This window comes from Sorex fumeus, unplaced genomic scaffold (assembly GCF_029834395.1).
Source record: "Sorex fumeus unplaced genomic scaffold, SorFum_2.1 ptg000010l, whole genome shotgun sequence".
NCBI lineage: Eukaryota > Metazoa > Chordata > Mammalia > Eulipotyphla > Soricidae > Sorex > Sorex fumeus.
This window is the reverse complement of record NW_026606067.1, coordinates 36,811,736-36,825,695: the sequence shown is the minus strand read 5'-3', so window position 1 is coordinate 36,825,695 and position 13,960 is coordinate 36,811,736. Positions and strand designations below refer to the sequence as shown.

The following is a 13,960-nucleotide window of genomic DNA, read 5'->3' as shown; positions in this document are numbered from 1 at the left end:
GGGCTGGAGTGGTAGCACAGCAGGTAGGGCGTTTTGCCTTGCATGCGGTGGACCTGGGTCCAATTCCCAGCATCCCATATGATTCCCTGAGCACTGCCAGGGGATTAATTCCTGAGTGCAGAGCCGGGCGTAACCCTTGTGCATCGCTGGGTGTGACCCCAAAAAGAAAAAAAATTCGTTGTGCAAATCTGGACTTTTGTCTGTCTCCTCATCTTCACTTTAATTCCTGAGTGCAGAGCCAGGAGTAACCCATAACCCCTGTGCATCGCTGGGTGTGACCCCAAAAAGCAAAATAATAATAATAATAATAATAATAATAATAATAAAGATTTCATTGTGCAAATCTGGACTTTTGTCTGTCTCACCATCTTCACTTTCACTCGGAAATTGGCCCACTTGCTTTGGCGAGACCTATCACAGTGAAATCACGCACCTAGGGGTGGGGGGACAGTCCTGCAGGAGAACCCGTGGTCCTCTGAGTGCAGTACAGACCCGCGTCCTCCAGAGTCCGCTGTGCCGCCGTGCCCGGCGCCTGCTCCAGCAACCTGGCGCTCCCGCACACCCTGGGCAAGGACACGGCCGAGGGGGCACGTCAGCGCTCCGACGTCCTCCCGGCGCCTCCTCTGATTGGCTGCGGGGCCCGGAGAGCCCGGTGGATGCGAGCGCAGCGCCGGGGGCAGCAACTCGCAGGCGGTCCCTGGGGTGGCATCGGCGGCCCTTGGCTGTGCTGTCGTCTGTCGCCGGGCCGGACCGGGCCGGGCCAGGATGCGGTCCTCCTGCGTGCTGCTCACCGCGCTGGTGGCGCTGGCCGCCTACTACGTCTACATCCCCCTACCCGGCGCCGTCTCGGACCCCTGGAAGCTGATGCTGCTGGACGCCACTTTCCGGAGCGCCCAGCAAATGGTGAGCCAGCCGATGCTCGGGGGTCCCTCGCGAGGGAGGGACTGGAAGGGGGTGGGGTGGGGAGGCGACCCAAATTTCCCCACCCCGACCCAGGGGAACGCGGACGGCGCCCCGGTCGCCTCTTAAGGTGGCTCAGCCTGGCATGACGCGTCGTCCTCCTCCGTGAGCGCATCAGGCTAGATCTGCGGCTGGGGGCTGCGGGGTGGGGGCGCGTGGGTGACTGGCTACAATTTGGCAACAGTCTAACAGTTCCTCTAATCTGTACCCTACCCCCAATCCCCCTCCTCCCTCTTCACCCACTCCTCTTAGCAGGCTTTCTTGGCAGGAACATCAACTTACATTAAAATTTAAAAAAAGAAAAAAAATTAAAAAATTAAAAATGTAGCACTGTAGCACTGTCCTTCCGGTTGTTCATCGATTTACTCCAGCGGGCCCAGTTACAGCTCCATCGTGAGACTTGTTGTTACTGTGTTTGGCATATCGAATACATCACCGGTAGCTTGCCAGGCTTTGCCCTGCGGGTGAGATACTCTCGGTAGCTTAAAATGGAAAAAAAAAATGAAAAAAAAAAACCCCAAACAAACAGACCTTGTGCATTCTGTTAACCTCACTCTCCCGGGAGAGGCTGGCAGTGAGGGAATTAAATGTTGGAGGAAGGTGTTTGGAGGGGGGAAACACATACACACACACACACACACACACACACACACACACACACACACTTTCAGTTTGGGTTTAAGAGCCCAAAAAACAGACTTTCGGTTTAGCCACCTTAAGAGCATAGGCGGGCACGGGCGGGCTTCCAGAGTCCTGTGACCGGAGTCTCTGTTCCTTTCGGGGGCAGCGGGCAGGGCCGCTGGAGAAGCCTCGCAGATCTCCCATTTCGGGCAAGCTTGGGCACTTGCAGCTCTGGCTAAGAAGGCCTGGAGCAGAAGCTCTGGAGGTGGCCGGTGTTTGCATGCTGTGTTTATTTTCTCTCTGCCCTGCAGCCTTGATATTCTGTCCTTGGCTGCCTTTCCTGCACCAAGATCCTCTTGACCTGCGCTGGGTAACATTTCGCTTTACCGTATCTTGCCCGAGCATTTCTCTTCCTGCATCCAGAGGAAGATGGGACTCTCTGGCTTGTGCTATGGATGGAGAGATGATTTCTGGTGGAATCCAAAATCCAAAGAGCCACCTGCAGCCATGTGGGTTATGACCTTTTGCCTAAATGGTATTTCTGGGCCACCGACTCTCCGTTTAAACTAACCTTGCTCCACACCAATTTCTCTTCCTTCCTCCCACCTTGGTCTCTAATCTGTAATTTTTGTTCACCCCACGCCCCCCCTTTTTAGGAATGACTAGAGAAAGGTAAAACAAAAATGACCCATGATTTTTCAAGAAGGTTGCTGTTGCCCTTCAGAGGGGTGGTGTTTGTGCTTTCTCGTGCATTTCAATTATCTCTAGGATCACTTAGTCATGGAGACTTTATCCCATCAGGAAACTCTTGAGGGTGTTATAGTCTGTTTCTAGCAGTGATTTTCTTTTCTTGAACCACCTAGACGTGCTCCACCTTCACGTTCCCTGTTGCCTCTCAAGAAAGGTCTATTGAAGCTACAGATTCTGTTCCCCCATTCCTCATTGGCATGTGAAAGAATGACCAACCCCCCTCTCTAGCCCTGCTTAAGTACCATGGTTTACTAAGTTGTTCATGATGTGTTTGTTACAGGCATTGAGTATTCCAACACCAATCCCACCAGGACGGTCACTTTCCCTGCACCATTGTCCCCATTTTCCAACCACCCCACGAGACTGTCCCTATTAACAGGAACAAAATAATTTCTTTTATATTGTTTCTTATGGGCTGGAGCGATAACACAGCGGGTAGGGTGTTTTCCTTGCAAGCGGCCAACATAGCCAACCCGAGTTCGATTCCTCTGTCCCTCTCAGAGAGCCCTGCAAGCTACCGAGAGTTTCTCGCCCACATGGCAAAGCCTGGCAAGCTACCCTTGATGTATTTGATATGCCAAACACAGTAACTAGTCTCACAATGTTACTGGGCCCGCTCGAGCAAATTGATGAACAACAGGAGGACAGTGACAGTGACAGTGATTGTTTCTTACAACCAAATGGCTAATAGAGCAATCAAAAAAATACTTCAGTTAAAGAAAATTTGTGAAACTTGTTGTATCTCACCATGGGAACATTAAGTTCTCGTCTGAGGGTTTACTAAGCTGCGGTTGCTATTTGAGCCTCCTGTGATAACTTTCTTCTTAATTGAGCTTAGTTGGTGCCTACGTTACATTTCGACCCCATCTGGCATGCTCCCGCTGGGTGTTAGTACTGTAGAGTTTGGAGATGTCACCCACGCCAGAATATTTAACTGGGCAGTGAGTGTACATGATGGTGGTAGTGGAATGTGGGTGTGGCTTCCGGCACTTGGGGAATTGTGGGAGTTGGTGGGAGGTTGCCCACCCAGACTCTGAGAAGGCCCAGAAAAGTATCAGCCAGAAAAACCTGGTATTTGGCAGTTTGGCATCTCTGTGGAGCTCAGTCATCGGGTGGTGGAGTCCGCTGTAGGCATGGCAGCAGCTGTTGGGGTGTGAGTGTGGCTGAGTGTTCTGAGGCATCGACAGGGCTGCTTCGAGTCTTAGATAATTATCTGAACCACAGGTGCCATATTAAAATCACTTAGGGAACTTTGTAAAATCCTAATTCCCAAGTCACACTGCATGCTAATTTGTTCCAAGTCTCTTAAGATATGTTTAGAGGAAGTGTTTGAAGACATATCTGGTGCCTGGAGGTAGCTCCCAACAGTGCTCAGGGGACCATGTATTGCCAGGGATCAAGCACAGACCTCCTGGATGCAACGCTTGTGCTCAGCCCATTGAGATATTCCTTTAGGCTCAAGGACTTTTTGGTTTGTTTTGTTTGGGGGCCACACCCTGCAGTACTCAGGGATTACTCCTGGTTCTTCACTCCTGATGAGCTCACGGGACCATGTGGAGTGCTGAGGATTGAAGTGAGGCTTGCTTGCTCTACTTTCTCTTCACCAGGCATTTGTATTTTTCGCCCGCTTCTTTCCTGCTTGTATAGTTTTTGTGATTTCTGATGCTTATACTTTGTTGCAGTGCTAGCTAGAGATTGGACCAACACCGCATTGTGCATGTGGCTTTGGGCATGTGCTGGATATCAAACTTGGGTCCTACTGCCTGCATAGCAGATAGATGCTCCGTCACCCAGTTTTTAAAATTGTATGTTATGACCTCTGAGGGGGTCATATTGAATGTGTGTGTGGCTTTTTAAAATAAATTTATTCACGACATATTATTAGTGAATGTTTTATTTTTAACACATATATACCTACATACCTGCAGTGATACAAAAATTTCTCCAGTGAAAAAAGGTCATGACTTTTATTGATTTATGTATTCCTTGCCATTCCTTTGAGTTTTGTTGGAGCAAGCAATATAAAATAAATTTTTTATGTACCTGCCTGGGCTGGAGCGACAGCACAGTGGCTAGGCCGTTTGTCTTATACGTAGCCATCCTGGCAAACCCAGGTTCGATTCCTCTGCCCCTCTTGGAGAGCCTGGCAAGCTACCGAGAGTATCTCGCCTGTACGGCAAAGCCTGGCAAGCTCCCCGTGACATATCCGATATGCCAAACACAGTAACAAGTGTCACAATGGAGACGTTACTGGGCCCGCTCTAGCAAATCGATGAACAATGGAAGGACAGTGACAGTGAAGTGACAGTACCTGCCTGCCAAGGTGGGAGGGAACGCAGGGACATTGGTGGAAAAAAGGCCACACTGGTGGTGGGATTGGTGTTGGTACATTGCATGCCTGAAGAAACTCTTGTTATGAGCAACTTTGTAAATCACAATGTCTTAACATACATAAATACATTTATTTTACAAAGGAAAGGGGTCATGAGTGGAAAGGGGTCATGAGTGGGAAAAGGTTAGGAACATCTGCTTTACTATTGGGCCTGGCCCTTTAAGGCAGAGGTTCTCAAACTTTTCTTCTTACTCGAATCACCTAGAGAGCTTTTAAAATTCGTAATACCTTTATAATATCCCTATCAGAATCATCTCTGTGGGTGGGATCCAATATTTCAGTATTTCTCATTCTGTTCAGGATATGCTTGTATACAATCAACGTTGAGAACCACTGCCCAAAGGCATTTATGATTTTTAAAATATTTGTATTGAATCACTGTGAGATGCAGTTACAAAGCTTTCATGTTTGAGTTTCAGTCATACAATGGTTGAACACCCATCCCTCCACCAGTGCACATTTTGCACCACCAATGTCTCCAGTGTCCCTCCTCATCCCAGCCCTCCCCCTGCCTCCATGGCAGGCAGTTTCCCCCATACTCTTTCTCTACTTTTGGGCATTATGGTTTTCAATAGAGATGCTGAGAGACTATCACGTTTTGATCCTTCAGCACACATCTCCCATCCCGAACGATCCCTCCACCCATCATTGACTTAGTGATCCCTTCTCTGTTCCATCTGCCTTCTCCCCCAGATCATGAGGCAGGACTAAGGAGCAGTATTCCTGGCCCTTATGTGTATTCATGGTTTTAAGGCAGCCCCAGGTGATTTAATGTGCAGAGAAGAATCTGAGAACCATTGTGCTGCTAAGTTGAACAAAATGCATTGGGGAATAGATTTTATATATTTCTTATACTGTGCAAATTATTTTGTTTGCATGTTTGTCAGAATGAGCCCTCTTACATTATCATGGATTAATTATCAGATTAGCTGGTTGATACTTTGTCTCTGAGAGACTAAGAAGATAAAATACTAGTAAGACAATTTTCACTGTCATAGCAAAGCTATCACAAGACTTGAGCAGTGGAAAACTACAAATGAAAGTTGTTCTGGGAAAGGCCAACAAGCAGAGAGACAGGTTTAGATTTAAGAGAAGGGTAGCAGGAAACTAAAGGGACAAAGCGGAGAATTTAGGGAAATTCTGAAGACTGGTTTCAAAGTACCATGTGAGCGGGGAAAAAAATCAATGTCCTTTTAGGGGCTGGAGAGTTAGTACAGAAGGTAAGGCGTTTCCTTTGGATGCAGTTGAGGTGCCACAGCTCAGATTTGAGTCCCCGACACCCCCGATGGTCCCTGAGCTCAGCAAGGGGTCACTCACGAGCACAGAGCCAGGAATATTTCCTGAGCAACACATGGTGTGATTCCCAAACAAGACAACAAATTTCCAGTTCAGGGAAACAAACTGAGAAGTGTGTGAATTATAGAAGAACGTGTAAATTATAACCATTCCTTGTTTCTGTGCGTGTGTGCATGTGTTTGTGTGTGTGTGTGTGTGTGTGTGTGTGTGTGTTGGGGGGGGGGGGCTGGGGGGAGCGTGTGCTGGTGGGCAGTGCTGAGCGCACACCAAGCCTTGCTCAGGGGACAGTGCAATGTCTTTTGTGCTATCTCTTCAGCCCAGTCATCATTTTTGAAGACAGTAGCAATGCCCGTCGGAAGTCACAGACACATACCTAGTCTTTGATCCATTACCCTTCTAGATGAAATTGAGTAATCATGAATAGAAGAGTAATCATAACATCTTTCTATATTATCAGAAATGCTGTTTGGTGGTTCAAAGACAGTGCCATTTGTGAGAATAAAAGGAACAATTAACAGATGTTTTTCTTTTTCTTTCTTTTCTTTCCTTTTTAGCACTATTTAAAAGGATACAAACATAAGAACAATAAGGTCTACTCGTATTTTAGAATTTGGGTAGTAATAAACATTAGTTTGTAAAATAATCTATAAGACATACAAAAGAGTAATTCTGTATGTAGAGATAATTCTACCATTATTCTACAAAACTGCATTCTTTTTGATATCTATATGTTATAACAAATTTATATACATCTATATGCATATGTACAATAGGATTTATAATAAAGGAACTTTCCCCTGGCTTATAAGATTATATATTCAATTATCTGACAGTGAATTTGTAATACATTATTAAAATTTTTGTATTTTTTTTGTTTGTTTATGCAATGCCTGGGATCAAGCCCAAGTTCTGAAAATCACACTTTCCTTTGGATATTCAAGCCCCCTTTTGTAAATATATATATATATATATATATTGCTTTTTGGGTCACACTTGGCACTGCACAGGGGTTACTCCTGGCTCATGCACTCAGGAATTACTCCTGGCGGTGCTTGGGATATGGGATATGGGATGCTGGGAATCGAACCTGGGTCGGCAGCGTGCAAGGCAAACGCCCTACTCGCTGTGCTATCACTCCAGCCCCTGTAAATACTTTTTGGGATTGGATACACCTGATTATGTGTTCAGGGTCAATCAGTGGAATTCAGGGATACCAGGGATATAACCTACACCTCCTGCATGCAAAGCATACACACAGCAGCATGTTGATTGATCTTTCTGCCTCTCCTATAGATTTCTATAGATTTCTTCTGATAGAACTGACGTGAGCATATATGTGTATGTATGTGTCTATACATACAAATGCCTCCATCCCTCTCGGAGAGCCTGGCAAGCTACCAAGAGTATCTCGCCCACACGGCAGAGCCTGCAAAGCTACCCGTGGCATACTCGATATGCCAAAAACAGTACCAACGATGGTCCTTATTCCCCTGACCCTGAAAGAGCCCCCAGTATGCCATCGGGCTACACTAGCACGTGACAGGAATGAATAGAGATGTTACTGGTGCCGGCTCAAGCAAATTGATGAACAACGGGGTGATAGTGATAGTGATGATAGTGATGTGTATATCTATCTATCTATCTATCTATCTATCTATCTATATATCAGTCTGATTAATATTTAATTTATTATTAGGGTTTAATTATTCTAGGAAGAAAAGCAGATTCTTTTTTTCAAAAGCATATTTAGGGTCCGTAGAAATAATTCAGGGGTAAGGCACTTGCATGTGGCCAGTCCTAATTCACTCGCCACATATGGTTCCCTGAACACCATCAGGAGTGACCCTTGAGCACTGCCATGTCTGAGCCCCCAAAAGAAATGTTTTTAAAAAATTGAAAACAAAAATGGACTTCCTAAACATATCAAAGGTATAGGCTAATGAAGAAATAAATAAATTTAAAAAAACAAAATAGAAAAAGCATGTTATATTCCTTAACATATTTACCACAGTGGTATGCTCAGGCACTCGGGTGTAATGTGGATTGAAAGCCTACTATGTGAAATTGAAGGGAACGCTATAAAGAAAATGCAACATACAAAAGTGGAGAAGAAACCATGTTAAAACATAGCTATTAAAAAGGTGGGAGCTAATGGGTATCACAGACCAGGGATAATTACAGAAGCTCACAAGAGGAAGAGGTAATGTGCAGTTTAGAGAGGTGATAAAGATGGTGACTAAAGCTAATAATAATGGCACTCAAGGAGGGCAGATCATGAATTTCCCATGTCTTTATCATCCCCTGCTTACTTAATTCTCTCTCTCTCTCTGATAGCAATTTTTGAAAGAGAAGTTCAACCTGATAATCTCTGCTGAATGTTGTGGCTGACAATGCTTTTGGACTAGTCGAACAAGATTTTTCTGCTAAAATGCCCCATACTTGTTGTCATCTAACATGACCTCACCTGGATTCTCTGAGCATGAAGTGCCTTAGGGTGATGGGGTGTGGCATAGTGTTAGCTCTGCTGAACACCGCACAGAGATTCACCCTGCTAACCCTTGTTTTCAGAACCAAGTCAGTTCACTTGAAAGCATTAAATTGTGTCTACTCCCTTCCAGACTTGCTGTGATACAGATGTCTAGATGTGAATTACAGGTTTCATCAATGATATATATATATATATATATATATATATATATATATATATATATATATCTGTGTGTGTATGTGTATGTATGTGTGTGTTTGTGTGTGGTACATATGTAATTTGGGGGTCACACCTAGAAGTGCTCAGGGCTTACTTTTGGATCTGCACTCAGGAATCACTCCTGGCCTCTTGGCAGTGTTCCGGGAACTATGTGTGGTGTTAGAGATCCAACCTAGGTTGGCCTGGTACAAGACAAGCACCCAAACCCTGTGCCATCTCTCCAGGACCCCACCTCCCATCCCATCCTTTATTTCTGGTGGTTGGCAATCAAACCCAGGACTTCACATATGCAAAACAAATACTTTTTTGAAGAGCTACATCCTCAATCCCCATTACACATTTTTCTTTCCTTTTTTTATCATACCTGGTGGTGATCAGGGCTTTATTTTGCTTCTGCACTTAGAAATCAATCCTAATTGGGGCTTGGTGGCAGCTGGTAAGGCAGGCACTTTACCCCCACTGTACTCTGTCCCCCCCCAACCCTTTATTTTCTTTTTGTTTTTTCGGGCCACATCTGGCTGTGCTTTTTAGGGCTTACTTCCGTCCCCGTACTCAGGGATCACTCTGGTGGGGCTCTGGTGACATGGGCCGTGCTGGAGATCAAACCCCAAGTAGATCATATGTGTAAAGCAAGCAACTTACCTGCTACATTACTCTCCCTACCCCCACCCCTTGACAATAATTTTTAGCTTACTTTATGGGATTTTTTCTTTGACCACCTGGCAACAGAACTAGTGACCTTAAGAATGGCTTCAGGGACAGAGCTTAGTCTATATTAATTTTGGCAGTTGAGTTTATTTGAGTTGGTCTCTATACATAGCACTCATGAATCCAGTCAGCATTAAATATTTCTGGCGGTTGGAAGGATTCAGCTTCCAAGTGTATAAAAAAATACCTATTTAGAAGCTGGAGCGATAGCACAGCAGGTAGGGCATTTGCCTTGCACACGGCCAGCCCAGGTTCGATTCCCAGCATCCCATATGGTCCCCTGAGCACTGACAGGAGTGATTCCTGAGTGGATGAGCCAGGAGTAACCCCTGTGCTGTAACACCAGGTGTGACCCCCTCCCCAAAAAGAAAAACCTATTTATAGTTTCTAGTTTTTTTTTTCCCAAAGACTCTACATATATAGCCCCTATGCACAGAAATGTTATTATCATTATTTTCTTTTTGATATGGCATCCCATTTTAAACATGTGACCTGCCTGAACTTGCTCTAGAGACATTCCTGTGAGATTGTAAGAGTGAATTCATTTTTAATTGTTCTATTAATTCATGCACAATTACTACTTTTTAAATACTGAGCATGTGTTTACTTTTACTGCTAATTGCAACCATATGGGAACTACCACTTCTTATTTATCAATAATTAGAAAAGGTAATTGAACTCCATGTAATAAACCTACTAGATTCTGTACCTGATCTAAAACGTGTCATCTCATGAAATTTTGCCAATCTGTTTTTCAGTGTTTCCAGAAGGAAATTAAATTCTTTCCCCTTGGAAGGCATCATTCTCTGAATAAAAACTGAGCACCAGTACTAGGACCAGTGCAGCAAAACTGAAAGGCACCCTAATTTTGAGGAGTTTGCAGTCGAGTGAAGGGAGATAAGCGAACTATTTGGTAATTACTGTTGGTTTGAGTATGCACCTGAATGACAGAGGAAGAGTCTTATGACAGAATCTTTTCTGGGCTATTGTAGGAACCTTAGGAAGAACATTTGGCCCAGGCCTGAGCCTAATGCAGGGCCCGTTTTCCTTTCATAGTGAGTTATCAAGATTGAGTGGCTATAGTAAAATAATGAAGTGTGCACAGAAACTCCTTAGCATCAACTTCAATTGGTTCTTAAAAACTGCAAGTTGTTACGTGAAATAAAGCAGAAGAAAACAAGTCCTTAAATAACACTATTTCGTGCCAGTTGAAGTTGCTTTTTTCTCATGAAGTTGACAATGAAATGATGCTGATGAGGACTTTGCTCAAGTGAGTGTTTTTCTGTGCTAGATACTTTGTTTTGTATTGTGCATAAAATTTATTTAATCCACATTACAATTCAGTACAATAAGGTACGTGTTCTTAGTTTCCCTCTGTTATTACAAAGGTAGTACTATACTGCAAAAGGCACAACTTTTTTTTTTTTTGCCCCCACAACTTCTTCAAGACAACACAGCTTCCATCCTCCTCCATAGACTAATGTAGGATGTATAGATTTCAAATTATACTGCTGCACACTGGAAAGCTATGTAATATCATAAACCTAGGTTTACTTCTGCATTTATTTATTTATTTATTTATTTATTGCTTTTTGGGTCACACTCAGCGATGCACAGGGGTTACTCCTGGCTCTGTACTCAGGAGTTATTCCTGGCGGTGCTCAGGGGACCATAGGGGATGCTGGGAATCGAACCCGGGTCGGCCACATGCAAATGCCCTAAGGCAAAATCCCTACCCACTGTGCTATCTCTCCAGCCCCCTACTTCTGAATTTAAAAAGAATATATAGTGACAGTACTGCTTATCACGGTGGAGTCATGATTTAACTCCGGCCTTTCTTACTCGAAGCTCAAGAGTGTACAGCCTTTGTGCTAGGTTGCCTTTCCATTGGTGGTAGCTGAGTGAAAGGTGAAGAGAAGAGGGGAAAGGAAAGTCAAAGGGGCCTGTTCCCACCAGAGGAACATTCCAGTGAGAGAGGAATTTATGCCTGAAGAACTCAAACGGTTGAGTCCGGTTGCAGCATAAAGCTCTGAAGTCAGAGAGATGAGGGGGAAAGGAAACTAGGAGAAATAATAAAGGACTGTGAGATCAATAAACATCCCTGGAAGATGTTTAGCAGGGGACATGACTGTCCAATCTGTGTTTTAGGATTTCCTTGTGGGAACTAGTTTCAGAGAGTAAAGGAAAGCAGAAGTCCATGCAGGAAACAGTAATCCAGGTAGGAGGTGAGAGTGTGAAAGGAGAAAGAGGGATTGCGTACTGGGGAGAGAGAAAGAGGAAGAGGAAGGGGGACCAAGGAGAGGGTGGACGTGGAGGGGAGAGGGGCGGAGAGGGGATGGATGTGTTAGGAATGAGAGTAAGATTGGGGGATCCTACCAAGAAGACGTGAAGGAGACAGTGGTGGATGCAAACAAGGCTGGCTCAGAGAGAAATAAGATTCTGAAGAACTGGGCTTTAAGTAGATCTTCTTACACTCTGGACTTGACATGGGATTTTACTTGCACAGAACACAGCACTTCAGGTTGTACATAAAAGTTTGGTTGCACAGAAACAGTTCAGCATCTCTTGCTTCCTCCCCTCCTGGCCTCTACCCCCCATAGTCATTATCTCATGAGGAGAATTAAGTCTTGTCTCTTAAAACTCTTCCAGCGTTTTTGGCATTTCCAGAGTCACTGCATCTACCAGCTAGTTTGTAGTAGTCCTTGACATGTGTCAAGAGAGGACACTGAGGTTCAGGAAAGCTCAGTGTCATTCCCCAAGATCATACTTGATTAGTTCAACTGGGAAAGTCACGGCTGTAATAGAAATTCTTGAACTCCTAGTTTTATGCACTCACTCCTAGGCCTTCTACTCTGAATGCAAATGGCCACAGAAGCATTTGCCCCCATTTGTCTCTTTGGTGTTCCATCTGACTAGCCCCTTACAACTGCATCAGGCATGTGGGAAAACTCATGATTCATGATTTGGCTTTCTTTCAATCTGCTGTGTTGGCTCATTTTTTTTCTTTTTGGGGTCACACCCAGTTTTGCTCAGGGGTTATTCCTGGCTCCGCACTCAAGAACTACTCTTGGCAGTGCTTGGGGGACCATTTGGGATGCCGGGGATTGAACCCACGTCAGCTTCATGCAAGGTAGCAGTCCTACCTGCTGTACTATCGCTTCAGCCCTCGTTGGCTAATTTGTCCAAGCAGCATCCCTGCTATGCTTGGAGTTATGCAGTGCTGGGCAAGGTAAGAATTCCACTGAACCACACCCCAACCCAAATATTATCTGCTTTTAATATGAACATTTATTTTAAAACCCAGCTCTTGGAAGGGCGGCAGCATCTGCTTTGGAGGCTAAGCTTACATAAAATGGCTTTTTGTTAACCTTTGCAATTTTGGGAGGGGGAGTGCAATCCTTCGTGGTTTCTGGGCTTTCTGGGCTTCCAAGTTCCTCGTCATATTATTGCAGGTTATTCTTGTGTTTTAATGTGTAGTGATTTACATTCCTTTCTCTACCTAAATGCATCTCTTTGCAAGATGGCTTCTGGGTCCCCACATTCATTCGATGGTATTCTACCTTTTCCCTTCGAATGGGTAATTGATGAAAGCTCCCTGAGAAATTATCCTGCCCACATGGCAGAGGCTGGCAAACTCCCCGTGGCGAATTCAATATGCCAAAAACCAGTAACAATGGTGGGTCTCATTCTCCTGACCCTGAAAGAGCCTCGAATGTGGCACTTTCTAAAATCTCAGGGCTAGGACTAAAGAGACGTTACTGGTGCCTGCTCAAGGAAATCGATGAACAACAGGATGACAGTGACAGTGACAGTGAATAGGAACATATTGATAGAAGAGTTTCTGCACAGTCACGGCTTCATTTGTTGAATAATAGTTCACATCCAGCTTTTGAAACAGTAACTCTGTTCCTCTTTTTATAGGAAAGGAAATGGAAACTCAGCAAAGTTAAGTAACGGCTTCTCGGCCACATGATTGCCTGGCAAGGCTGGCTGGCAGTCAGGTTTTGTGGACTCCATGGTCCTTCCACTCTTGTTCCACAGCTTTCTGTTTGGCTTGTAAGTCTCCCCAACTCTGTTCCTACTCTGTCCCTGCCTCTTGGAAATACTCTGCATTAGTTGCATGAACAAAGCATCACATGCAGAAGGAAGGAGTGTATTACATATTTATAATTATAATTTTAAAATGATAATTTTTATAACTTATATAAAGAGATTAACTTATTACCAAGTTTTTCATGATTAAACGAGTGGGAAGTGCTGAGTTCAACAGTGTTAGGCAGGCTTTATTTATTTATATTTTTTGGTCACGCTGGGACTCTGAGCAGGCGTTAGACGCGCTAGAGGAAGTGTACTACAACTGAGCCACACTCCCAGCCCTAGAAACTCTCTATTTTAAAATTCTCTGTTTTAGTGTTCTTTAACTTCCTTTTTACTTAATCTGTCTTTTCATTTCTTGAGGCTTCGGGGCTAAACCTGGCAATGCCTAGGGGCTATTTCTGGTTCTGTGCTCAGGGGTGAGCGCCCTG

At 44.6% G+C, this 13,960-nt stretch overlaps 1 protein-coding gene across 1 annotated transcript in view; it reads left to right on the top strand.

Moving 5' to 3' along the window:
- The first annotated feature begins 676 nt into the window (after positions 1 to 676).
- NCEH1 (neutral cholesterol ester hydrolase 1) overlaps positions 677 to 13,960 on the top strand; it is an 89,752-nt gene continuing 76,468 nt past the window's right edge. Inside the window, exon 1 of the mRNA XM_056110679.1 lies at positions 677 to 903. Coding sequence (XP_055966654.1) covers positions 766 to 903 — 138 coding nt within the window. The 5' untranslated portion in view covers positions 677 to 765. The remainder of the gene's footprint in view (positions 904 to 13,960) is intronic.